Below are 27,014 nucleotides of genomic sequence, written 5' to 3'. Positions count from 1 at the left end.
ACCAATTTACATTAACATCAAATTAACACAACGCAATTTAAACATCTGTTATACATAATTAAACTCGACTTAAAACATCAAATTAACACAACACAATTTAAACATCTGTTATACATAATTACACTCAACTTAAAACATCAAATTAACACAACACAATTTAAACATCTGTTATACATAATTACACTCAACTTAAAACATCAAATTAACACAGCACAATTTAAACATCTGTTATACACAATTACACTCAACAATATACAAATAATAACATACACTGTACAGTATACAATATGCTGTTTTTGTTTTTGTTTTTGTTTTTTTTTGTTTTTTACTATATAGATACTATATAGATACACATTATTCAATAAAAATTAAAATATATATGAAAAAAGTATATATATAGAATGTACAGTATTGTACTGTATTGACATTCAGGCTGTCGGTTGATAGTCAGTTGTTAAGAGAGACATATCAGGAGGCATGACAGTAATATAATTTATGACAGTCCGGTGTGAGATAAAAGAGTAATAAAGTGCAGGGCTGATGTATTTTGATCGTGGGAGATCAAGAGTTCAGAAGTCTGATTGCTTGGGGGAAGAAGCTATCATGGAGTCGGCTGGTGCGGGTCCTGATGCTGCGATACCTCCTGCCTGATGGTAGCAGTGAGAACAGCCCATGGCTCGGGTGGCTGGAGTCTCTGATGATCCTCCGAGCTTTTTTCACACACCGCCTTGTATATATTTCCTGGAGGGAGGGAAGCTCACCTCCGATGATGTGTTTGGCAGTTCGCACCACCCTTTGCAGTGCTTTGCGGTTGTGGGCAGTGCTATTGCCGTACCAGGCGGAGATACAGCCAGTCAGGATGCTCTCCACAGTGCAGGTGTAGAACCGTGTGAGGATGTGGCGGTTCATTCCAAACTTCCTCAGCCGTCTCAGGAAGAAAAGGCGCTGATGAGCCTTCTTCACAACGACTTCAGTGTGGACGGACCATGTGAGTTCCTCAGTGATGTGGACACCCAGGAACTTGAAGCTGCTGACTCTCTCCACTGGTGCTCCATTGATGGTGATTGGACTGTGTTCTCTGTCTTTTCTCCTGAAGTCCACCACAAGCTCCTTTGTCTTACTGACGTTGAGGGAGAGGTTGTGCTCCTGACACCAGTGTGTCAGAGTGTGCACCTCCTCTCTGTAGGCTGTTTCATCATTGTCAGTGATCAGACCTACCACCGTCGTGTCATCAGCAAACTTAATGATGGCATTGGAGTTATGTGTTGCCACACAGTCATGTGTGTACAGGGAATACAGTAGTGGGCTGAGAACACAGCCCTGTGGGGCTCCAGTGTTGAGGGTCAGTGATGAGGAGATGTTGCTGCCTATTCTAACCACCTGGCGTCTGCTTGACAGGAAGTCCAGGATCCAGCTGCACAGCGAGCTGTTTAAGCCCAGAGCCCGGAGTTTCTCATCTAGCTTGGAGGGCACTATGGTGTTGAATACTGAGCTGTAGTCTACAAACAGCATTCTCACATAAGTGTTCCTTTTTTCCAGGTGGGAGAGAGCAGTGTGTAGTGTAGATGCAATGGCATCATCAGTGGAGCGGTTGTTGCGGTAAGCAAACTGCAGCGGGTCAAGATTGAGTGGTAATACAGAGCAGATGTAATCTCTGATTAGTCTCTCAAAACATTTGCTGATGATGGGGGTCAGAGCAACAGGACGCCAGTCATTTAAACAAGTTATTTTCGATTGTTTTGGAACAGGCACAATGGTGGATGTTTTAAAGCATGTGGGGACTACAGACAAAGAGAGGGAAAGGTTGAAAATGTCCGTAAAAACACCAGCCAGCTGGTTCGCGCACGCTCTGATGACGCGGCCCGGAATGCCGTCTGGACCCGCGGCTTTACGGATATTCACCCGTCGGAAGGATCGGGTTACATCCGCTACAGAGACGGAGAGTGAACTAACCTCTGTAGCTTCGGCCGCGAGAGCTCTCTCCACGAGGGCGGTGTTATTTCCCTCGAAACGAGCATAAAAAGTATTTAGCTCATCCGGTAGAGAGGCAGCGGTGTTCATGGCGGAGTTTTTATTCTCTTTAAAGTCCGTGATGATGTTAATTCCCTGCCACATGCTTCTAGAGTTGGTGGTGTTAAACTGTCCCTCAATCTTACTCCTGTACTGGCGTTTTGCTGCGGGACTGTACTTCGAATTTTTCATGAGATGACGGATATAAATGATCAGATGTTTATCGAGAGTGGGTAAGTGAACTTTATTATGCACTAAACCATCATGAAATCTAGTATATATGAAGGAAGTATTGTGTGCCTGTTTCTGCAGGGGTAACTTGCATCAAGACGTCTTTTGTAAGTCATTGAGTGAGTATTTCAGTACAGTAATTTATGTGACCGTGATGAACGTTTGCCTCCATTATGATTCACAGTCTGCACAGTTTTCACAATTTCTTTTACAAAAAAACCTCAGATAAATATGCTTTCCAATGTCACTCTTCATTCCAGCCCACGCAATAATATTATGCATTCAGTTTATGAGAATATTTAGCCAAAAACAACTTCATTCATGGCAGTCTCCCATTCATTCCAATGGGGAGTTCTGCAGAGCTTGTCTGAGCAAACAATCGTAACCAAGGGGGCGGAGCTTAGCGAAGGGTCAATTGAACTTTAAAACCCAATGATTCATCTATTGTAATTCATGCATTCTATGAAAATCTTTTGGTTAATCTGTCTGATAATCGATTTGAGCTGCTAAACTTAGTTTGTCATCTTCTGTTAATAAAAAATATAAATATTAAAATTCGGGGAAACTGGAGTTCAGGATATCCGCATGAGTATCCAAGTTGGAAGTCTGACTTCAAGTGGCGTTTCATTGCACTTTTCCATGTAGGATGTTTGAAATTCTAACTCGCTGAGTTGAATGTAATGCAGCATTACATCTTTGCTCATGGGCACTCCAGGTTCATGTGACTGATCACTCGTCAATGGCAGCTAATTAAGCAAGAAAAACTAAGAATAACAATTACAAATATAGCAATACATAACATTTAAACAGTGTTGGGGAGTAGCTAACTACAAGTAGTGTCGCTGCTAACACTAAACGTAGCTTTTCCAGTAGCTAGCTACTTTTCCCAGCAAGTAGGTGTAGTGCAACCAAATGCTACATCATGTTTTGGTCAGAATATAACTAATTGCCTTCTTTATTGCTCAGAATCAGGTAGTGTCTTTCTTCTTCTTTTGTAACGGCAGATCACAAACTAAAAGTGCATTACCGCCATCTACTGGCAGCTTATTGCGGCTCACTTGGATAAGAAGAGACTGTATGATGGTTATGTAAAGCGACCAAACCACATTCTGTTTACTATTACAAGATGTACAGGGGCGGGTAAATCTGAAAATGATTAAAGAACATCATTCTATTCTATGAAACAAAGAATGTTTCAGACACTTTGTTGTTGATAGACAACACAACAGCATACCCTGATAGCACACATACATCACCCAGACGTCTATTTGATGTGTGTGTTTACATCTGGAAGATGTATTTTTTAGGTAGTTTGCTCATCTGCAATAGGTCTATATGACGTTTCCTCTTGGATGTCAATTAGACATTCAGCAGATGTCTTTGATACGTTTATGATTAAGAATGCTAGTAAATCGGATCTTTTTAAGATGTTTAGCAGATGTTTAGCAGATGGTATTTAGAATGTGAAGCTTTCCAGATGAAGAGATCTAAAACAGACATCTCGGAGACGTACGTGTGCTATCTGGGTATTTACCTTTACTTTTTAAAATACAATTATTCAGTGAGTTATTATTGCCTTTTCATTGATTTATTTTCTGTTCTGAATATGTTTATTTCGTTTCTCATTATCTGGGTGTTATTGGGAGCAGCGATAATTCCTATCATGCAATAACTATTTTTATATTTAAATATTTCTAGCATCACTGCAGGCTGGATGGATGTTTATCAGTTATCCATTTGGAGAAGGTCTTTACCTGCAATAATGCTTGTGCAGCTTGTACTTGTACACAATAATGTATGTTTTCTGGTAGGGTTGTTGAAGCTTACATTGGTTGCCATGCTTTAATGAATTGAACAGTACTCCTGTGTTAACCAATTGCAATGTATCCACATTGTCAGGGGAAGTTACTGTGACATGTTTACTAATATTCACGATTTCTGATATTGACTTCTTGTGATTGTTATATTGTATATTTAAGCATACTATTTTCATGTTTAATAAAGTATATTTTATCCCCATCATGATTGAATCCTTGTTTCATGTTTTTAGTTTATGGGGTTATTGTTTGCATTTGCATTATCAACTGAGGCTGAACAATATAATATAAAAACAATAAAGTTTTCTATTTAACTCATATCAGCCATATCATGAGTTTCACCTCTTAAATTCATAACTGTAGTACAATTCAAACATTAATAGTAGATAAAACACTTGAATAATCATATTAAAATATACTGGTGGTGGTTGAGATTCATGTATTCTCCATGTAAAAGTGCTTTGAGAATAGTGTCAGAAAAGTCCTATACATGTAAAATTAAAAAACATGTGAATAAGATTTTAGCAAATAAAATGTAATCAAGCAAGGAATATTTCTGTTTTAAATGTTTAATCGTATAACATAATATCAACATGAAAACAGCACGTTATGACACAAGCTCTGAATATCTCCTAGTCATGATCACACACAGGCGATGTCCAGGTAAGCTCAAATCAAGTGATTCATTCGCCAGGAGAGCAGAACCAAAACACAACTCACGTAAAATGTTCTTCCCAAAATTTCTTGCAATTTTAAGTTTCAACCACAGATGTTGCTAGAGAGCACAAAGTTACATAGTGCAGCTTTAAGAAATGAAAAAAGATTATAAGAACAAATGTGGCTTGTGTGTAAATCTGCTGTGTTGAAAGGTAATGTTTACTGTTTAATGTTCACGTAATGGGATTCCAGTGTCTGATTCTCATAATGGACCGTAGTAAACACCTGAAAGAGAGATTGATTATTTTAATTATTCACATTTATTCCATTCTGATTAATTTTATTAGATTTTTTATTCTTTAATTTATTTCTTTACAGCCAAATATCGCTCTAGATTGATTTCACACACACACACACACACACACACACACACACACACACACACACACACACACACACTTTTACCTCATCACAGTCTTTTGTGTTTCTCTGATTTGGTGATGATATTGAACCTGTGGAAAGAGGATAAGATTGAGGTTAGGATATTTTAATATCATATTCTGTTTCAGTTTATGCTGCACAACCAGTTAGTGTGTGTGTGTGCTATAATTTGGGTAAAAAATTTGAATATTTTAAAATTTGGGGACAATCTCATTTAGACTGAAATAAAGAAATAAATAAAGAAATAAATTCCCTGATTCTAAAGAAAGGAGTTAAGGAGTACTCCTAAACTTTTTTTAGGAGTAGGTTTATGTTAAGCATGCGTGTGTGTGCGTGTGTGTGTGTGTGTGTGTGTACCTCCTGTTTCATCACGTCTCAGCTTGAGCAACAACAAACTCAGTCCTCCAGTTAACAGTAGTGTCAAACACACACTCACAATAATGATCACAAAGATGCCTAGACACAACACACACACACACACACACACACACACACACACACACACACACACACACAAGGAGAAACAAAGAAATAGATAAATGCACAATAAAATAGCAATAATTAACACATTAAAATACTAAACGACAAAATCAGTCTCATTCAATTGAACTTTAAAACCCAATGATTCATCATACATTCTGTGAAAATTTATCACAATATTCTCATTCAGGAATTTCCGGTTGTCTAGTGGAAGTACGATTGGTTGGCATTTTATGTGTAGCCGGTCACTGTTTGATTACGTGTCAAGCGGTTAGATTCTTGATTTTTAAATGTTGTAAGATGTCTTAAAATTCCATCGACAATAAGTGATGTTAATGGTTATCATAATAATCAAATGAAACTAAAGTTTTATCTAAAACAGCAATGTTATGATCAGAAACCACTCGCAAAGTGCTCCAGTTCCAGATACTGCTTCTTTCATCGGCTCCCTACAGAAGGACTGACTTCGGAACATCTGTTTGAAAAAGTTTGGAATAATTTGTTTGTGTACTGTTTGCACTTTATTGGCAAGAAGTCAACAGCGGGGATTACTTATATTATCCACCGTTATAAGATTACTTATATTATCCACCTAACCCTAACCCTGACGTCCAGAAACTAAGTGCAATGATTTACATAAATGATTGCATTTTTGTGCTTCTGGTGTGTGTACATGTGCTGAAAGTTCATTAGACATTTTGAGAGTTTGTTCATTTCTATTCAGCATTGGCCTTTTTATTGGCATTATTACTGAGTATAAAAAGGAGCCCTGTAGACTGCCTCGAGTTGTTGACAATTCTGCTTGCCAAGGCGGTCTGCACTCTCGTTGTATGCCACAACTCGCCCGCTGTCTCCTCCTCTGGAATCAGCAGCACTTCAAGTCGCTGTAAGCCACTCACATCCCGGGCAACCTCAACACTACAGCGGACATGCTGTCATGGCAGGTTACCCTCAGGGGAGAGTGGCGACTCCACCCTCAGGTGGTCCAGCTGATTTGGAGTCGATTCAGATGGGCACAGGTGGACCTGTTCGCCTCCCAAGAATCATCCCACTGCCCGCTCAGGTACGCCCCCACCGAGGCTCCCCTCAGCATAGACGCTCTGGCACACAGCTGGCCCCCTGGCCTACGCAAATATGCGTTTCCCCCAGTGAGCCTGCTTACACAGACCCTGTGCAAGGGTAGGTGCTCCGCATGTGGCGGTTCCCTGTAAGACTAACCCCATGCGATATATATCTTCCGCTAGTTCGTTTCCCTGTTGGCAAACTGCGTCTTCCTAGGGCAGAGCCCCTCTGCCCCAGTCTCCATGTTTGTAGTAACTCCTCCCCCGTTGGGTAGGATCTACCTTGAAGACTCTCCACATGGTCGAAAAGACCATGTGACGTATTCTTCCAATTAAATATCCCCTCCTCTCTTTGGGCGTGGTGTCCCCGCGGTGTCTTCCCCTTGGGAGGGACACCCCCCGACTAGACCTGGCGGTCCAGTCGGATAATTCCCCTTCTTTTTTAGGGAGTGGAAAAAAGAGAAGGGGAAAAGAGGCCATGACTGGGTTAAGCCTGTATCTATCTTTTGGGTAGTCGACTTGTCCCCAAAGGGCCATTCGACACTCATAACTATGTTGGGGGAGGTTACGTGTCGACCTGGTGTGCTGGCTATGAGGCACACAGTAGTCTGCCCACCACACACCGCCAGTTCACGTAACACAGTTCAGCCAATTTTGGTGTTTCGTATAGGGACCCCTAGTGTCACTACATCGACACTACGTCGAGTGAGTGACAGATAGGGAACGTCATGGTTATTTGTGTAACCTCCGTTCTCTGATGGAGGGAACGAGACGTTGTGTCCCTCCTGCCACAACGCTGAACTACCCGCTTATATCGGCTCCTCAGCACAAAACCTGAATGAGTGGTTGCATACCAGCTCCTTTTATACCCGTATGTCTAGGGGAGTGGCAAGCAAATACCACTCGCCAATTTTCATTGGCCTTTTATCAAAGACCAGAGGTGTCTCGGGCTCCCAAGAGTGACCCCTAGTGTCACTACATCGACACAACGTCTCATTCCCTCCATCAGGGAATGGAGGTTACACAAGTAACCATGACATTTTCATGCTGTGATGCTAAATGGATAAATTCTACAATGGAAGACCATAATTATTAGATGAGACATGTCAGTAGTGAGATGTTTTATTACATTTAAAATTAATTGTTTTATGACTTTCCTCCTTCCTGTATTTTTCCTGCCTGCAATTTGTTTTCTTTTGAGTGTCTTTGCAGAATGTGCATGTCTTCCCTTAAGGGGCAAAGGTGATATGGAAAACAGTGTGGACATTAATTCAATATAAATTAAATTTATTTGTACAGTGCTTTTAATAATACATACTGTTTTATAGTTGCTTTACAGAGAACATTGAACTTTTGTGTACAATGTTTATAATGTATATCCAAATAAATATGTTTATTTGTATTGCATGTTGTTCTTTTTGTATGGTACAGTTTATTGTGTGAATGCTAAGACATCGTTATTTCCAACACAAGAACAATAAATTAAATCTATCAGCAGGATCAATTGTTCAGTCAACACTAAAACATTTCATGTATGTTATAGCATTTAGATATGGAGATTAAGTATGTAAACTAACAATTCTAAAGCTAGATTGAGCTTACTACACATTCATCTACCGCAAAATATTTGTCATGTTGCCATTTTTCTGATAAAATACAATCTCATCGCCTGAGTCCTGTAATACACGAGCATCCTGCTGTCTGGACCTCCCCTGTATCTGCAGTTAGTACATAATCTCGGTACAACAAACTCTTCAGGTTCTGACTAGACTCAATTTATGCTTTAAAATAAACATAATTATCTACAGTTCTCAAAACATTTACAGCTGTGAAGGTGCTAATAGGCTACATAGCTTTTCAGGTTAGTCTGTTCAGTTTCTTCCATTGATGGATAAAGTAACTAAAATGCTTCTGTTTGTGATATTTGGCCATCATCCTGAAACCCATAATCATTAACAGATAGGTGGGGAAGAACAGTATCACCTCGCTATAATTCTGTGATAATTTTTTCTCAAGTTTCTGTCATTTTTAATGCTGCGTTACGACATATCATCACTTGTTTACGCTTAACCAGAAGTTCTGCCCACATTGCCCGCAAAGCATCATAGGACTCAGGAATACTGTGGATTGGTTAGTTTTTCTGATAGTCGATTTAAGCTGTTAAACTTAGTTTGTCATTCTATATAAATATCATAAGTTAACTCAACTGAGCTAAAACAACTGCACCCTGTATCATTTCGCTCATCAGCATTCAGTTGTTCATTCTTGTAAAATCCATAAAAACTGAATATACACTTCTCAATGAAAGCATGTCTGATAAATGTAAACAATCTTACCAGATGCACCTGTTGGCTCTTGTTGTTCAGGGTAGCAATTTCCACCATTAGTGATGATATGAAATGTTCATAAAACAAAAGTAATTACAATATTATAATATATTTATAAGGATTTTGCTAAAAAAATATATCTTATTTTACCTGTAATATGAAGATGAATTTCTGTAAAGAGCGGACCATAGCTAATTTCTCCCAATGTGCTGAATATTCCACAGAAATAGACCCCATCATCATGTTTATTCACATAAATAATGGTCACAGTGAAGACATTTTCCTGCAAGTTTTCATTCAGAAAAAACCTCTCTCCTTTAGTTGCACCTCGAGTGGGAAAAATAGACTGTAGAGATCCATTATGGACTTTGAACAACAGCTTTGCAAAATATTTATATGCCTCTGGATATTTGCAGCTAATGATAACAGTTCCTGCTAAATAAGCAGTCTGTTTCTCTAATTTTCCACAGCAGGGCTCTGAAAACCAGAGAAAACATGCAATATCATTCTAGATTCAATTAAATGCTCATATTAATGGTCAAGGTTCAGTGTGGTGTAAAATTGTCTTGTTAAAGCTAAAGTCTTGACAGAGGAAATGAATGTGTTAAAACATATTATTTCATACCATGTTGCACATGTAATGTCACATTCTCAGACCATTTACTGTCTGCTTTATATTTGTATTCTCCTGTATCATTTATTGTCAGGTTTCTAATGAGGACACTGAGGTAGCCTGCAGATTTATTATCAGTCATTGAGAATCTCTTGTCAGGAATCCATAAATGATCTTGTGCCATTGTCAAGGTTGTACACTCATTATCTGACAATTTGCAAAAGATTTTTGTACTTTCTTTAGCATTTTCTGGGTATTTAAATGTAACAAAGACACTTCCTCCTGCGATGCCAGTCACATTGTCTGTAGCACTGCTCACATGACCTGTCAATCAAAATTCAGTTTTTGTTTTAGATGTATTGAGATCTGATACTGACAGAAAATATATGACTAAACAAGATAAAATAGCACACACAATATATAAGAATAGTATATTGTATGACACAAAGTCTATTAGAGAAAGGTAAATCTATATAAGAATAAACAAAGTTAAAGAGAAGTGTCTGACCCATGATCAGGATGGTGAAGAAGAGGAGGATCTTCATCATTGATGTCTGAACTTCTGCTCCAGTGAATCTATTTTGAAGAGCTCTTGATTATTTTCTTCAGCACTTATAGACACTGAGAGTGATTTTATGTCTCTCTTTCTCACAGTCTTAATGCAATGAACAGTTCCACCTCTTCTCTTCCCATCCCTCTTCTCTCTCACTGACTTTCTGATGTTGTGAAGAAATACTGTTATGCTGTAATGAACTCACAGAAGTTGTGTTCTTTTGCAGTTGTGCGCTATACCCTTAAATCAATGTAAATCTTATCATTTTGTTTCTTTTGGCTAAAGAAAGTGATGTAGCCAATCCAATTAATTCACACTACCCCAACAAATGTTTGTTGGGTTTTGTTGGGTCAGTGTGTTTGCTCTGTTGGTGTTTGTTGGGTCAGTGTGTTTGCGCTGTTGGGTTTTGTTGGGTCAGTGTGTTTGCTCTGTTGGTGTTTGTTGGGTCAGTGTGTTTGCTCTGTTGGGTTTTGTTGGGTCAGTGTGTTTGCTCTGTTGGTGTTTGTTGGGTCAGTGTGTTTGCTCTGTTGGTGTTTGTTGGGTCAGTGTGTTTGCTCTGTTGGTGTTTGTTGGGTCAGTGTGTTTGCGCTGTTGGGTTTTGTTGGGTCAGTGTGTTTGCTCTGTTGGTGTTTGTTGGGTCAGTGTGTTTGCTCTGTTGGGTTTTGTTGGGTCAGTGTGTTTGCTCTGTTGGTGTTTGTTGGGTCAGTGTGTTTGCTCTGTTGGTGTTTGTTGGGTCAGTGTGTTTGCTCTGCTGGTGTTTGTTGGGTTATTTTGACAATGACAGGTATGATTCTCAACATTCTAAGTCCAACAGCCAGCTTTAGAATGTTGGTGTTTGTTAGAGTTTGTTGGGGCAGTGAAGATTGGCCTTTATATGAGCTTGATTAAGAAGTCATTATTAATAGAGGCCAGTGGTCAAATTTGGCCAAGACACTTAATTTACATCCCTATACATTATACACTCCAATCAGCCACAACACTAAAACCACCTGCCTAATATTATGTAGGTCCCCCTTGTGCCGCCAAAACAGCGCCAACCCGCATCTCAGAATAGCATTCAGAGATGATATTCTTCTCACCTCAATTGTACAGAGCGGTTATCTGAGTTACCGTAGACTTTGTCAGTTTGAACCATTCTGGCCATTCTCTGTTGACCTCTCTCATCAACAAGGTGTTTCTGTCCACAGAACTGCCGCTCACTGGATGTTTATTGTTTTTGGCATCATTCTGAGTAAATTCTAGAGACTGTTGTGCGTGAAAATCCCAGGAGATCAGCAGTTACAGAAATACTCAAACCAGCCTGCCTGGCACCAACAATCATCCATGCGAATATCTAATCAGCCAATCATGTGGAAGCAGTGCAGTGCACAAAATCATGCAGATATGGGTCAGGAGCTTCAGTTAATGTTCACATCAACCATCAGAATGGGGACAAATTTGATCTCAGTGATTTGGAGCGTGGCATGATTGTTGGTGCCAGATGGGCTGGTTTGAGTATTTCTGTAACTGCTGATCTCCTGGGATTTTCACACACAACAGTCTCTAGAATTTACTCAGAATGGTGCCAAAAACAAAAAACATCCAGTGAGCGGCAGTTCTGTGGACGGAAATGCCTTGTTGATGAGAGAGGTCAACAGAGAGTGGCCAGACTGGTTCGAACTACAAAGTCTACGGTAACTCAGATAACCGCCCTGTACAATTGTGCTGAGAAGAATATCATCTCAGAATGATATTCTGAGAAGTGGGTTGGCGCTGTTTTTGCAGCACGAGGGGGACCTACACAATATTAAGCAGGTGGTTTAATGTTGTGGCTGATTGGTTTATATATATATATGTGTGTGTGTGTGTCCACTCAGAATGGTTGTCCATTTGCATCTGTTCTTATACAATAGCTACTATTTTTAAAAACATGTCTAGGTGTGTTTTTCAATTTGAGTTCTTCCTCTTTTGAACAACCTCTGAGTGATTGTGATAGGAGAAGTTGTATTGGTAACAAAGGATGTGGGGAAACTTCTGTTACAAAAACCTTTATTGCAAAAATGTATTTTTACAAAACATGCATTCAGTACATACTGTTCAAACAAGCATCCTTTCAAATGTAGTGAGAAACTCACTAGTTTACTTGCATATTCCAAACCCAGAAATGTGAAAAGTGTTGTTATTACACAATGGCATTTATATGAATATAATAAACGAAACGTGACATAAACATGTATGTATGTTACTTGGGGGCAATCGTTTACATAAACATAATGTGGGAAATAGCATGTCGTTACTTACATTGCAGCATTGTGATTAAAACAAGTCCAAGCACAACCTAAAACAGCACATTTAATAAGTTATACAGTGGAACTGTCACAGATGAGCGCTGTAGCAATCGTTTCTGCTTGAGACGCAAATAAGCACAAGCAAGCACATTCATAACACACACAAACCACCACTGCACTTGCAGTCCGGCTACTGGTACTAATAATACACCATGTATACAGAGAGTAGGGTTTGTTTTGTTGTTTAATATTCGTTACATGTAGTTTATCACCTCATTTTGGTTCAATACATTATAACAGCTGTTCTGTCTCTGTGAGTGAGTCACCAGGATTACTGTAAACACCTACAGTATATAAATGGACACCATAATTTATATATATATATATATATATATATATATATATATATATATATATATATATATATATATATATATATATTGGTTATCATATCAGCCACAATGAGCTGTGTGTTATAGGTTATCTGCCCACAAAATCCCATATCATTGCATCTCTAGTAGTAATGGGACAACAGTGATGTAGTATATACAGTATGTGCACTTCATCCTTTTGACAATCAGATGGCAGTAAAATTAACAATGCATTGTGTAAGTATGTAAAGGCAGTAGAAAAGCTTCCAGCAATGAGCCCAATTTTAGTATATTATTTTAAAAGCCTCATTGCTTCAGAAAGCTTCATTTTGCCATCATTACTTTTAACTCTGTCAGATGAAACCTTCCCTAAATGGGACAGTAAAAACAAAAGCAACACTGAATCACAAAATAAGAATTATTCTCCAAAAGATGTATTTGATTTGATTGACTGATTGATCGACGAAAATGTAAAATCTGATCCCTGCACTTTGTCTAGTTTTGATAAGCTTATTTACAACATTTGTAACTAAATACACAGGGATATTGATATGACAAACATTAACTACACAAGAAACAACAATAGAATCTCTTTTTGTAATAATAATTTGAGAAATCCAAAAATGCAGCTAATAAAAATCAGTATTAAAGCAATTAAAATTAAGAACAGCTAAAAAAATATAGCAAAACAAATCATTTAATGTTTTTTTTTAATTTTTTTTTTTATTTATCCGTCTTATGAAAATACATAAGTATATACATGGCTTACTGTAATGTCTGTATAACCATCAAACTTAAACTTTTAAAACTAGTGTAAACTTTCAGGCAAGGCTTTGTCAAGCCAGCATCACAGTTTCTATCTAGTTATATGTGCACTGCAAACTTTGAAGTGCTGGATGTTCATGTGGTCTGTGATATGGGATTTAGAGTGTTAAAAATCAGAAATGTTGTCTTTTTTAAACTGTTGGCTATTCTTTTGCACAATTAAACATGTTACATATAGGTTATGTAAAAAGACAATGAGCCACATGTTACTGTAGAAAATTATCAATGACTTCATTAAATGAAGGGTGCTTACGCTTCAGTAGTAAAATGTTACCTTCATAATAAATTCAGCGTCAAAAACATCTGGTAGCATGAAATCAGGTCTGTTTGGATGGTTTTAGAGCAGTTTTGGGCACTTGTCTCCAGACTTGGCTGGGACTACAGCAGGCCAACACGCTAAACCAGCAAATCACATAGATGTAGACTGATTGTAGACTCTTCTCAGTAGGGCAGTTTCTAAGTACAAGGTCTACTTAAAGATTAAAACATGCACAGATAATTGCTAGGGCATTCAGTGTATGTAGTCAAAAGAGCCCATCCTAACTGCATGTCTAATTATAAACAGCAGAGGAAGACAAACTCAAACAGACCATTTAAATGAAATGAAATCCACCGCACCCTTGGTGGATAGAGTCGCAGAGCAGGAACGCCCTGTTACATATGGTTTAAAGTGTTGCATTTTAAACCTGGCCTATTATAATATGTGTACGTACATAATAATGCATTCACATACTTTATGATGCTGACATTTCAAAGCCTTTAAATAATCATTACCGATGAATCATTTTTTATATGATGCGTCATATACTTGAACATTACGCTTTAACTAAATACATTTATATACAGTGAATGGTTCAGACAAATGAACATGGCGCACAATATTCAATATGAATACATATCTGTCACACACTGTCTGTACATCTGCACAACTGCTGGTGACAGTAACCAAATGATAACACACTGTAAATTGGCCACTTTTTCTTTCTGCTTCCGTATGCTAATTGAACTAAAAATAACTGTTACAGTATAACAGCTAAAAAATGCTAAGAAAAATATTTTCTAACTATTATTCATCATTTATACAAGACCTGTGAACCAATGCAAGTTTATACAGTAATCTCTTACTGAATAATTTGTCTTGTGTGGTGATTTACATTTGTGTAATCAGATTAATTCTCCTCTTTCCTGAATGTGACTGTATCATCAGTGAGAGAATCTTCATGTTTCTGAAAACTGACAGCAGCATACAGGAGCCCATCAGAGGAGTTTGAGGGGAAATTTGCTGTTGAATATAATACTTCATGTTGATTAAAGAGATTTGTTGGTAACTGTACTGTAGAATATAACATATGTGGATCAGAAGAGTTTGTGGGGATCTTCACTCTAGAATATAGTACAGTTTCCTCAGGATGTGAGACTGGATATTGTCTGATGTCTTTAATATTCTCATAGTCACAGGCAGCATGGGAGACCTGAAAATAGACAGTAAATTTAAACCAAAATCACGTATTAAATACAAGCAAAGACAAACAGTGATTAAGAGTCTCACACACCCTCTAAAAGTCTCACACACCCTCACCTGTCCACTTCGCATCTCTGTCCTGTCTGTGGAGCTGCTGCGGTCTGTGGAATACAGCAAGAGTCAAACCACAAATCAGAAACATCATATAGAACTCTGATGCCTTGCTGTTTTATTTTTCAGTGGTACTACATTTGTCAGATATACATATACATATTTCCATCGTCTAAGTCAACATTGTACCAGGTCCTGTGAGGCCAGTAGACCATTAACAAGTGTGTGTGTTGAAGAACATCACCTGGTGTCTTGATATTTCTAAATTTGTATAACAACAGGACTACTCCACCCATGAGCAACAGGACCACACAAACGCAAGCACTGATTTTATCAGAAACACCTGGTGGACAAATAAAGTGAGAGAGAGAGAGAGAGAGAGAGAGAGAGAGAGAGAGAGAGAGAGAGAGAGAGATATTTGAGCTTGTGGCATGTTATAAAAATACATAAATAAAAAAAAATAAAAAAAAAAAACAAGCTACATTCTCCAAACAACAACCTCAATAAACCAATAAAACACAAAATCTCAAACACATTCAGCATACAGTGTAACAGGAACACACAGAATGACAGTAATAGTTTAAAACATCTGATTTTAATAGTGTGATATCAGTTGCATCTGTGAATTCCCTAAAATCTATTTTTTGCTCTACAGTTTTCTCACTTCTTCTTTCATAAACAAAGGAAATCACAAAGCCCCCAGAACTTCACACTCAACCATTTATGAAATTCTAAATCTTCCTCTATCTGTGAGGTCAAGAGAAATAATAATAAACTCTGAACAATGTTGAACAGAGTCATTAGATTTAAGGGGTGGAGTCCCATTTTCCACAATAAGCACAAACTTGCTCAAATATCTTGGACTTTTAATCCCACTGTAACTCTTGTCGATATTTACTAAAACAACATATTGCCTAGAATCATGTTTCTTTTTTGGGCATGGGGTTCTACTATACATCATGATAAAATTAAATCAACATAAAAGGTGTGCGTTTCCCAAAAGCATCATAAGCTTAACCCTTGTGCGGCCTTCGGGAAATCTTTGTCTTTTTCATTTTTGTTCTTCTGATCATTTTGTCTGTGTTAATGCCAACGGCATAAAATTTAGCCAAAGGTGTGTATTTTTGTGGGAATTTTCCTATAATACATCTATAATACACTGTGTACACAAAATAGTTACAATATTTGATCCCAGTGCCATTAAAGCATAAAATCATGAATTCTATGATATTATGCTTACATTCCAGACCTCTGGCTTCAAAATGTAAATTCTTTATATTTTCCACCAGATGTTTAGGCTATGGAGCAAATACATGCTTTTTTCCTATTTTCTGTTTGCTGTATTATAGAGCACTGCAGGACAATTGAACAAATGATGCAGCTAAAATTGTGTGGGTGTGTTGGTATGGATGTCAGTGTGTTTTGTATTTATGTATTGTGAAATTTGTTTGTGTGTGTATGTGTAAAAAAATTATGTAAGCAAACTTGCATTTAAAGGGTTAAAATCCTGAAAATGAATGAATATTTGGTAGTTATGATCAGGACTGATGTTGATTAAAAAAATAACTCATTGAAAGTGGAAAATAATATTAATATATAATATTATTATGGCAGTTTTTTGACATTGACATTTTTGTCTTCTAAGGACCTCTGAGTAACTTTTAGTTATTGACACACAAGGGTTAAGTAGATCATAGAAACCACTGATGCCAATAGTCTATACGATAAACTTAGGTTTGTGATGCCTTTGGGAAACGCAACCCAGAACTGTCTGCTTTTAGAAAACAGTACTTAACTCTTTTTCACTTCTAGAATGACTTTAGTGATGGCATCAGATCCACACCAGTATATCCCAGAATCCTCTTGTCTCAGATCAGTGATGTTTACAGTAAAGACTCCAGTAGATGCTTCATCACTTAAAGAGAATCCATCATCTCTGATTCTCTCCAATGAAACTCCATCCTTTACACACATTGAGGCTTGATGTCCTTTACAGAAGAATTTCTGATGTTCATCATGATGTTTGCACTTGATTGAGATGTCATCTCCTTCAGACTGATTCAAGATCAGCTCTGAAAAGAACAACAATTTCACTCCACACAGTTCAGGCACATGTAATATTCATATTGAGTTGTTCATGTCCCTCACCTTGTTTCCTGATAATGATCAGATGAGTGTAAAGATAATTCACGTCTCTTTCTAATGTCATTGCACAGCAGTATTTCCCAGCATCCTCTGCTGTCAGTCCCGTGATGGTCACAGTAAAGACACTTGCTGTGATGTCATCATTCAGAGTCAATCTGTCAGTCTTGGTCTCATTCTGGTCTCTCACAGTCTCAATGAGAGGATTTCTATCTCTAGTGGAGCACTTCCCCTTACAGAGATACTTTGACTTTGATTTATAGATCGGATCATAAGGACAGATGATCTCAACAGATTCTCCTTCATGACCAAATACTGGAGGCCCTTGGAAAAATAAATATAATACACTGGTTAATTTGCTTTATTTATTTTTAATAATTAAACTACTTTTGAAGTTAGCGTGTATTGCGTTACCATTTTTTCAGGTGGCTGTTTTTCTAATCATGTTGACTGTCAAACCATCTTATTTTATTATGTTATACAGTGTGTTTTACAAAAGGAGGAATGGATCTCACTTTTTTTCCGCAATTAGTTGAACTACATTCTAGAGACTGATCTCATGAAAGTTGTGACTGTGGTGATATTATGTGGCTTCCTACACTTACCAAGGTGAAATGTCCACTGCGTGGTGCTAGAAGCGAGTTAAATTTTATCCCAAACAGATGAGTATTTTAAGGTTAATACTCTAATAAGTTTTAAATCAACAAAACAGTCCTTCCTACCCTAAACCTTAAACCTAACCGATAGTGTCATAAAAGCAAATGCAAGATGAAAAACAGTCGCAGCAACTGCCACCCTATCCTCCCCTGTCAATTTTCACGTGGGTACATGCATGTAAACGTATTTAGCGGAAGACGCTGGCTGCATACAAAAACGTAGGCTGCTGACTTGCTGCCTAATCAGTTAACGGCTTAACTGACAGTTTTTTTAATTAATGGAAATCTTAAGTAAACTGGTCAAAGAACAGTTTGAAAAGCACCATATACAACCTCCGAAGGTAACATTTTCCAGTATTCAGATGCAGCCGCTGATATAAACACAGAAACGGTGCGTCACAGCGAAAGCCGTCCGTGTCGTGCATATTCTCCCTTGGATTTTTCGCACATTTTTCACCCGCTGGGCAAACATTGTTCACCCTATCGTTTACAAAAGACACAGCAAACATGTACTCAATAAGCTGCATGACTTTAGCCATCACACATGTCTCTAGTGCAAATGGTGCAGGACGAGTTTGATAGAAATCTTAACAGATGGACAAGAATTGGAATAGGAATTTTGAAAAACTCAGAGCACAGAAGTAAAGTATATTTACTTACTAGTTAATGTGAGTTGGATTTTTGTCATCAGAGAGATGAAAGTCAGATGTTCTTCACTGGTTTCTGTTCCACACCAGTAAACTCCAGCATCTCTCACTGTCAGATTACTGATGCTCACAGTAAAAACTCTTGCTTCATTTCTCTCAGATAAAGAATTCATTTGTGTCTCTTCAGATGTGTTGACAGTTTGACAGATATGATCATCATCCTCTTTACAAAAGTGTGTTGAACTGACTTCATGTTCCTCTGGGATCTGACAGGTGATGTTCACTTCCTCACCAAGATAAATAGATTTATTCAACTGCTGTGTCAATTCTGAATCATAAAAAAATAAAACATACATTGAAATATACCAAATACTTTTAAACATGTTAGAGAGTAAGTAATTAAAGTTTCTCACCCTCTTTGACGTCCAGTGTGACTTGAGTAACTCTGTCAGTATATTGAGATACATTGACTCCACACCTGTATGTTCCAGCATCTCCAGCATTCAGATCTCTAAAGAACACCATCAAGACTCCTCCTCTGGTGTCATCATATAAAGAAACATCTCCATTTTCCATCCATTTATTCTCAACTCCTGGATACTTCCTCTCAGAACATCCATCTGATTCTTTACAGATATATTTTGGGTTGGTTTTGTACTGAGGGTGTTCACACTTGATGATGATCTGACCTCCTGAGTAACCGGTCACTCTATATGAACCCACTTTCTCTGCAAATTAGAAGTTTTTTTAATACATGTTAACTTACTAACTCCAAATCAACTTGCTTTCGTTACTTTGCACCACCTCTTGCATACAAATATACTTGATAGTTAAAGACAGTAAAACAGTATCGCTGATGGAGTCAGACAGTAATGTTATATTGGCCAATTTAGCCCTCTCTTAAATACTTCTCTTTTTTTCTGTTATGCGCTAAAATATATTTTGGTCATGTTTCTAGATTGCTGACATTTTGAAAGTTTAAATTCAGTGCCCTACACCAGGTGAACAGCACGCCACTGCTGGAGATTTTAATTTTAAACCACTTGGTAAACAATCGATCATACCAAAAATGAGAGGGAAGTGTTTCCGTGATTCTAGAATGGAGCTCCTTCACATCATGGGAAAGCAGTGACAGTAAGACAGGTAAAAGCTCCTGCAGTGTCTCAATATCTTTACACTGTCACTGTCTTACTCAACAGCAGTCTTGCACACAAATCAATAATCAACATTTGAGCGTGTGATTCGAGTGTGTTTCCTGCGATACTGAATCCCTTGAAAATTTTGCCCACCACTGTGCAGCATTAAAATGTACAGAGCCACTTAGAGGACAGGGAGTGTATTTATTTCCTGAAATAGTTTTAAGTTCCCTGGGATTAGTTTTGTGTTCTCTCACAAGTTTTGCTTCCCCTCGCCATAGTTTGTGTTCCCTTACAATAAGTTTAGTTTTCCTTTGTGATAAGTTTTGCGTTCCTTCGTAAGAAGTTTTGCGTTTCCTCACAATAGTGTGCATTCATTCGCAATCAGGTTTGTGTTCCCTTGCGAAAAGACTTGCATTTCCTTGTGATAAGTTTTGCATTTTTCGCAACAAGTTTAGTGTTTCCTCACGATACATTTTGTGTTTCCTTGCCATAAGTTTTGGGTTTCCTCACGATATATTGTACATGCTCTTGCGTTAGGATTTGCGCTCAGTCGTGATAAGTTTTGCATTTCCTTGCAATCGTTTGCAATTCATTGCAATCAGGTTAGTGTTCTTTAGCGATAAGAGTTGTGTTTTCTGCGCCAAATTTTGCTTTCCCTCACAATAAGTTTTTTTTTTTTTTTGGAATGCCCAATTCCCAATGTGCTTTTGAAGTCCTCGTGGTCGCATAGTGATTCGCCTCAGTCTGGGTGGCAGAGGATGAATCCCATTTGCCTCCATGTCTGAGACCATCAACCCGCGCATCTTATCACGTGGCCCCACCAAGAACGAACCACATTATAGCAACCACGAGGAGGTTACCCCATGTGACTCTACCCTCCCTAGCAACCGGGCCAATTTGGTTGCTTAGGAGACCTGGCTGGAGTCACACAGCAAACCCTGGGATTCGAACTAGCGAACTCCAGGGGTGGTAGCCAGCGTCTTTTACCACTGAGCTACCCAGGCACCCTCACAATAAGTTTCTTTACAATTGTTTGCATTTCCTCACAACAGTTTTGCATTGCCTCACAATAATGTTTGCGTTTTGTTGCATTACAGTTTGCATATATTCGCGATAAGTTTTGCGTTTCCTCTCGATAAGTTTCTTCACATGGGGTTGGAGTGTCCTGTGGGGGTGTCCTGTATGCCAGTGATCATTTTTGCTTTATTTGTTCAGTGTAAATTGTATTCTACTCACTGATGAGGTTGAGATGAACTTCAGTGATCAGAGAGATGAAAGTCAGATGTTCTTCACTGGTTTCTGTTCCACACCAGTAAACTCCAGCATCTCTCACTGTCAGATTACTGATGCTCACAGTAAAAACTCTTGCTTCATTTCTCTCAGATAAAGAATTCATTTGTGTCTCTTCAGATGTGTTGACAGTTTGACAGATGTGATCATCATCCTCTTTACAAAAGTGTGTTGAACTGACTTCATGTTCCTCTGGGATCTGACAGAAAATCTTCACTTCCTCACCAAGATAAACAGATTTAATTGTCTCCTTTACCAGTGATGTATCTACAAAGCATGAAAAACATCAACAGAAATAAGAACAAATACTTTAAAACATATTATAGAGTAAATAATTAAAGTTCCTCACCGTCTTTGACATCCAGTGTGACTTGAGTAACTCTGTCAGTATATTGAGATACATTGACTCCACACCTGTATGTTCCAGCATCTCCAGCATTCAGATCTCTAAAGAACACCATCAAGACTCCTCCTCTGGTGTCATCATATAAAGAAACATCTCCATTTTCCATCCATTTATTCTCAACTCCTGGATACTTCCTCTCAGAACATCCATCTGATTCTTTACAGATATATTTTGGGTTGGTTTTGTACTGAGGGTGTTCACACTTGATAATGATCTGACCTCCTGAGTAACCGGTCACTCTATATGAACCCACTTTATCTGACAATCACAAATATCACATTATACAAATCACATCTGAATAAATCAAACTCTGTTTACACTTTAAAATATACTGATATTACTAGCATTTAAAAAAAAGAAATGAAAAAGTGAGAACAAAGTCAAATGATTCGATTGAGAGTTTATTTTACTTACTAATAATATGCACATATACAGTAGTAAGGGAGTACGTGTTTCTGTTGTTGTTGTACTCACTCATAATGTGTAGATGAACAGTTGTAGTAATGGAGTAACTGTACGAGTGTCTGTTGATCTGAACTCCACATAAATAAACTCCTCCATCATCTGGTGTCACAGCAGTAATTCTGACACTGAAGAGATTTTTATATCTTTCATCAGAAATACTGAATCTTCCTTTCATATTCCATGTGCTGTAGATCTCCTCAATGGATGTTTTTCCTTCTTTGAATATTGTCTTCCAGTTAGTCTTGTGATTCTGTGAATATTCACAGCTGAACTCAGCAGTTTCTCCACTATTCACAGTCACCATTTTTGACCTCCCACAACATGATTCTTTAATACACAAGATATTATGTTAAATATTGTACCATGTAACAATGACTGCCTTGAATTGTACCTTTATTTGTTTAGTTATAAAACGATTTAGATCTAACAATTTACTTGCCATCTTTCACTATCAAAGTCATATCAACAGACTGAAAACCAGATGAATATTTATTTCTGATCCAGTATCTTCCAGCATCTGTTGTTTTCAGTTCTCTGATGAAGATCATGAGCTTTCTATTACTGATGCGATACAGAGAGAATCTTCCTTCAGTAATCCATTGATCATGTTTATTTAAATTCAGTATGGTTATCCACTCGTCCTGAGTTTCCTTTTCAATTTGTATATGGTAATTGTACGAATTCCTCCAAGAATTAACAAGAACACTTCCTCCAGAATATCCAGTCACATCAAAGCATCTCACTGAACCTGATCAGATTAATACTGTTATCAGAAACATCATTAAATAATTATTTGTCTATACATCATTACTGTATATGGATTTAGAGAGTTTAAGTAGAGTACATCATGATTTGTGCAGTATTGAAAGAGAAGTGTATTGACCTGAGATGAGGTAGAATGTGAAGATGATGAAGATCTTCATTGTGAGTTGAGTTCAGCTTCACAGCAGCTCTGATTCTCCTCACAGGATGTTTGTCTTCTTTATGCTGAATGTTCTCTGTGTGTATCTCTCTGTCTCTACATCTGTCTGCTTTAGTTACTTCCTCTTTATTCAGCTCTTTATAAGTAATGATCAGATTTCCTCCCACCATCACCATTCACTCAATATTCATCACAGAGAAACAGCGACCTCTAGCTGACATTGGAGGTTCTGCTGCTATAAACTCATTCTGAGGTGTTCCTGTCATTTGGGTTTGCAAACTGTCCTTTATTATTTGGGATGTCCTGTATTTAAGCAGGGAAACACTTCTACTGAGACATAATTATTGTAGTTACTAAACATTTGCCAGGTTATGTCTAGTGCCGTGCCTTCACTAAATTATTTTTGGTCGGATTTTGATCTGATTTAGCTAACATATTTCCGAGGTTTGCGACAAAACCCCTGGATCACAGCCTAATATCTGCTCGCTTTGGTCTGTGATGCTCATCAAGTATGAGCAGTTCAACAACGTGATCTGAGCTATTCTTGAGATGTCAAAGATGCCACATAATCATGTATTGTGAAATGCAGCATCAGTGGCAAATTTCTCCAACCTGTCACATTTTATCATGCATCTTTATGTACAAGAATGGAAAGCAACAATTCAATCATGACTATGTTTTATTGTAATAAACTAACAAGAAAGAATTTTAACAAATAAATATATGGTCTGAGCACTATACTATGTCCACGTCTTCCCAATCATTATTTCTGCCATATTTTCTTTTTTCATATCCGCTTTTGTTTTTCAGACAAAATTAGTACAAAGACAACTTTTGGACTCCGAGCTGATCGTAACCATCTATTCCTGGAAAGTTTCTTGCATACCGTGAGAGCACATATGATTGAACAGAAAGCCAGGCTTCATTTGCCATCAGTCACTCGATTATCTAAAACTAATACATGCCTCGATATGGGCCTTCATTGGAAATTGTGCTGCTTGTTCGATACATGCTTTGGAGCATCTGTGTTTTTATTACTACATACTATTTTCCCTGTTCTTTCTGCCCCTCCAGACCTATCAAAGCCCAAAGCATCAGCTAGCTCTGCATGTTTAGCTCCTCCAGTGATCACTGAAAAACCTCTCAGAACAGATAAAAGGTGTCTTCGACCTCATGCATCGCTGCATAGACCTTGTCCACAAGGGGCTCAGGAGGACATTCTAGATACATGACATTCTAGAGCCTCTATATCACCAACATGATTAAAACTCAGCTGAAAAACCTGTTGTATGCTGTGTACTAGATGTTTACTGCCTCCTGGTGAAAGTTTCCATGCTCTTCTGGATGTATAAGACCTAGTAATATATTTTCCAAAATGGCTACCTTCACACTGTGATGCACTCGTCTATTTAATGTGAAATCTTTGCTGATTTTGATCAAGTAAAATATTACTGGTATTTCAAAATCTGTATTTATTGAATTGAAGCAACATGTGCTCACTTAAAATGTCATTATTTTATAGACAAATCATGTTGAAAATGTATCAAATATGATACAACAGGTTTTTCAGGAATATCTCTCAATCATCATTCCATTCATGTCCACCATAATAAAAATCTTTTAAAATACTGACATATAATTTTTAAAGAAATATTTGAAGTGTGATTTATTTTACATATGCAGCTTGCTCTGTCATTTTATAGATCTTGAGGTTTTGGTAAATATCTCACAGTTTGTTATTATAATGTGATCTTACTATTAAAAAAAATAAAAAAATACAATGTAATTTTTTTTTTCAAATATCAGTATAGTATTTGGTGTATTTTTTTTTTAATCATATTGCAATTTAGGTGCTGAACTGCAATGTCATACATTTCTATAGAGCAAGGAGAGGAAGTTGTCATGGCCAATCTCTGAAAAGCCCATGATGTCCTCTTAAGATACACAGACTATATACAATGCATTGCTATTACTGCCTGTTTGCCCTACATCACAAAAATGCTCTAAATGAAAATGGCGCTGGGGCCATTGCTAGCCATAATCCGCCCCTGATCAATCATTTAAAGGTGCAGTATGTAAGATTCAGAAACCCTTGTTATTAATGACACCTGTGGCCGTTAAGTGAATTGCAGCCTGTTGCTCGTGATCGCGCGCACACACTCCATAGGGACGCGAGCATCGACCAAAACAAAGAGACTGAACATGATTCACCGGCATCATGCTGACAGATGAGGTAGCATAATTAAAATGACACAGTTATGATTGTTTTACTCCAAACTTTGAGACTGTATATTATATTTGACTCTCCAGTGCTGGAACAGGGCTAAAATAAAGTGTGGATATAGGTCTGACTATGCGAGACTGTAGTTTGAAGTAATCACTTTTCTTTGCATGATACATTGACTGCAATTATACCATAGCCTAAGCTAGCTAGCCAGCTTTATCAATTGCTGTTAGCTAAATTTGGTGGATGATGACAGTAGCTGTTTATAAAATAGACTGTATATTATAAATATGTTGATACAATTCAGTACTGATGTGATTTCATCACAACTGTCATTTTGACATATCGATGCGCTGTTGTTTTATAATAATAGAATGTATATATTTTCTGTATAATCAAGTTACGTTACACTAATGAATGGAGCTTTTTGCATTATCTTGAACACTGTCTAGCATTCATTTCATGTGTTATTGTAGTTTACCTTGCTGAATAATTACAGATTAACATTGACATTAACTTGACTTTTAGTATAAAGAGAAGATCGTTTAAATTACATGAAAGTTACGAAGCAAGGTAGCTTGCAATTTGTCAGCGTTAGCAGGCAAGATCAAGTTAGCTAAAATAACACAGGTCAATCCTTATGGCACTATATTTCACATGCTTTGCCGTTATGTAAACTTACCTGTCCAATAAGAAGAATGCCAATTCAGGGTCTGTTTTGATCCCCAAAACCGAATGAAGGTCCCACCAGGAATCAAATGTCTTCCCGATGTCTAGTTTTCGCTCAACCACGATCACGTTCCCGCTTAGCCAGACGGGATTCAGTAAAAACATTTTTTTTTTTTTTTTTGGCTTAATCTGAGTTTGTGTAGGAGTCGGTGTTGTGTTTGGAGCCGGCCGTTTGCTCGATTCCATCTCTAACGTTATCTAGCGTTGCAGACTGTCTGTTGACAGTGTTAAATAGTGGAAGCACTGAGGCAAGGCTCTCGGGAGCACGCATAAACATCACATCCTTTGGATTTATCTGGCAAAAGCGACCCGCTCCCTTCGTATGAAAATCAGTCTACAGGCTTTAATAGGCAACCTAGGAAGTCTGGGAAGGGCTCATTTTTTACACTGCGTTACAAGCCGTTCACACATTGGCAAAAAAAAAAAAAACGAATATTACATGAAAAATGTTACATATTGCACCTTTAAATTGTAAGAGCAGTGAACAAGTACGCCATTACCAAGGTGTTTATTCTGACATCTCCAGCTCAGCGAAAACTCACACAAATCTTTTTTCATAACAGTACATCATGTTTATATCATGTTATATTATGTTTATCATGTTTATTCATAAAAAAATGAATTTATTCAAAATGGTTAAAACTACTGACTTCTTTGTTGGTATTAAAATAATATAGGTCAGGGCCTCGTTTCCCAATAGCATCATAAACCTTAGTAGATTGTAGAATACATATTACGATTCATCTTAGTTTTGCGGCCCGTTTCCCAAAGCCATCATAACTTAAGTAGTACAGGAAAATGCTCGTAGATTAACAAGTGCTCTGGAGTAATCGTACAGCGCAAAGAGCATCGTAAAGACACAGACTTACTGATGCAGTGAGATCCAGCAGATGGAAATGAGTTCAATAAATCAGATGATCTGTAGAAGGAATAACAACTTTTAATTTGTAAAAATGTATAAATGAATAAAAATGAATTAATGAATACTGAATAAATGCGATAATACAGAAAATAAATGACTGATTATAAATGTTAAGTAGATATATCTTAAGGATCCAAGGACTAAGTCTGGAATAAACCTAATAACAGAAAGTCTTGTCTTTGTCAAATGAACTAAGTAAAATAGAAAATAAAGTTAAAGTACAGAGATGAGTTGAGATGAGGGCTC

General features: G+C 37.6%; 2 protein-coding genes across 6 annotated transcripts in view; both read right to left on the bottom strand.

The window, feature by feature from the left end:
- Nucleotides 1-4,609: 4,609 nt before the first annotated feature.
- Nucleotides 4,610-10,347, bottom strand: LOC127445483 (uncharacterized). The gene is made up of 7 exons (XM_051705599.1): nucleotides 10,146-10,347; nucleotides 9,650-9,961; nucleotides 9,175-9,501; nucleotides 9,034-9,051; nucleotides 5,514-5,612; nucleotides 5,181-5,227; nucleotides 4,610-5,000 (listed from the first exon to the last, which is right to left on the bottom strand). Exons 1-7 carry the CDS (start codon nucleotides 10,183-10,185, stop codon nucleotides 4,935-4,937), a joined length of 909 nt encoding a protein of 302 aa, XP_051561559.1. The 5' UTR covers nucleotides 10,186-10,347; the 3' UTR covers nucleotides 4,610-4,934.
- A 2,552-nt stretch (nucleotides 10,348-12,899) lies between these two features.
- LOC127444990 (polymeric immunoglobulin receptor-like) overlaps nucleotides 12,900-27,014 on the bottom strand; it is an 80,579-nt gene continuing 66,464 nt past the window's right edge. Inside the window, exons 1-12 of one of the 5 annotated variants that reach the window (XM_051704682.1) lie at nucleotides 22,855-22,996; nucleotides 22,411-22,719; nucleotides 21,981-22,298; nucleotides 21,450-21,764; nucleotides 21,047-21,367; nucleotides 19,085-19,399; nucleotides 18,685-18,999; nucleotides 17,375-17,692; nucleotides 17,023-17,298; nucleotides 15,471-15,569; nucleotides 15,233-15,276; nucleotides 12,900-15,125 (exon numbers count right to left, since the gene is read on the bottom strand). In XM_051704682.1, the coding sequence (XP_051560642.1) occupies nucleotides 14,823-15,125; nucleotides 15,233-15,276; nucleotides 15,471-15,569; nucleotides 17,023-17,298; nucleotides 17,375-17,692; nucleotides 18,685-18,999; nucleotides 19,085-19,399; nucleotides 21,047-21,367; nucleotides 21,450-21,764; nucleotides 21,981-22,298; nucleotides 22,411-22,719; nucleotides 22,855-22,894 (2,973 nt within the window). In that variant the 5' untranslated portion in view covers nucleotides 22,895-22,996 and the 3' untranslated portion in view covers nucleotides 12,900-14,822. Of the gene's footprint in view, nucleotides 15,126-15,206; nucleotides 15,277-15,470; nucleotides 15,570-17,022; nucleotides 17,299-17,374; nucleotides 17,693-18,684; nucleotides 19,000-19,084; nucleotides 19,400-21,046; nucleotides 21,368-21,449; nucleotides 21,765-21,980; nucleotides 22,299-22,410; nucleotides 22,735-22,854; nucleotides 22,997-27,014 lie in introns of those variants that run through there. The other 4 variants (XM_051704686.1, XM_051704681.1, XM_051704685.1 and 1 more) reach the window with 4 other exon arrangements.

This window comes from Myxocyprinus asiaticus, chromosome 8 (genome assembly GCF_019703515.2).
Source record: "Myxocyprinus asiaticus isolate MX2 ecotype Aquarium Trade chromosome 8, UBuf_Myxa_2, whole genome shotgun sequence".
Taxonomy (NCBI): domain Eukaryota; kingdom Metazoa; phylum Chordata; class Actinopteri; order Cypriniformes; family Catostomidae; genus Myxocyprinus; species Myxocyprinus asiaticus.
The sequence above is the reverse complement of the archived record's forward strand: the minus strand, read 5'-3'. Positions and strand labels throughout refer to the sequence as shown.

Coding starts and splice junctions, on each gene's coding strand:
- LOC127445483 (XM_051705599.1), bottom strand. CDS start 10,185: ATGATGAAGATCCTCCTCTTCTTCACCATCCTGATCATGG. Junction 9,962..10,145: donor CTTCACCATCCTGATCATGG/GTCAGACACTTC, acceptor TTTGATTGACAG/GTCATGTGAGCAGTGCTACA. Junction 5,228..5,513: donor GAGACGTGATGAAACAGGAG/GTACACACACAC, acceptor CTCTTTCCACAG/GTTCAATATCATCACCAAAT.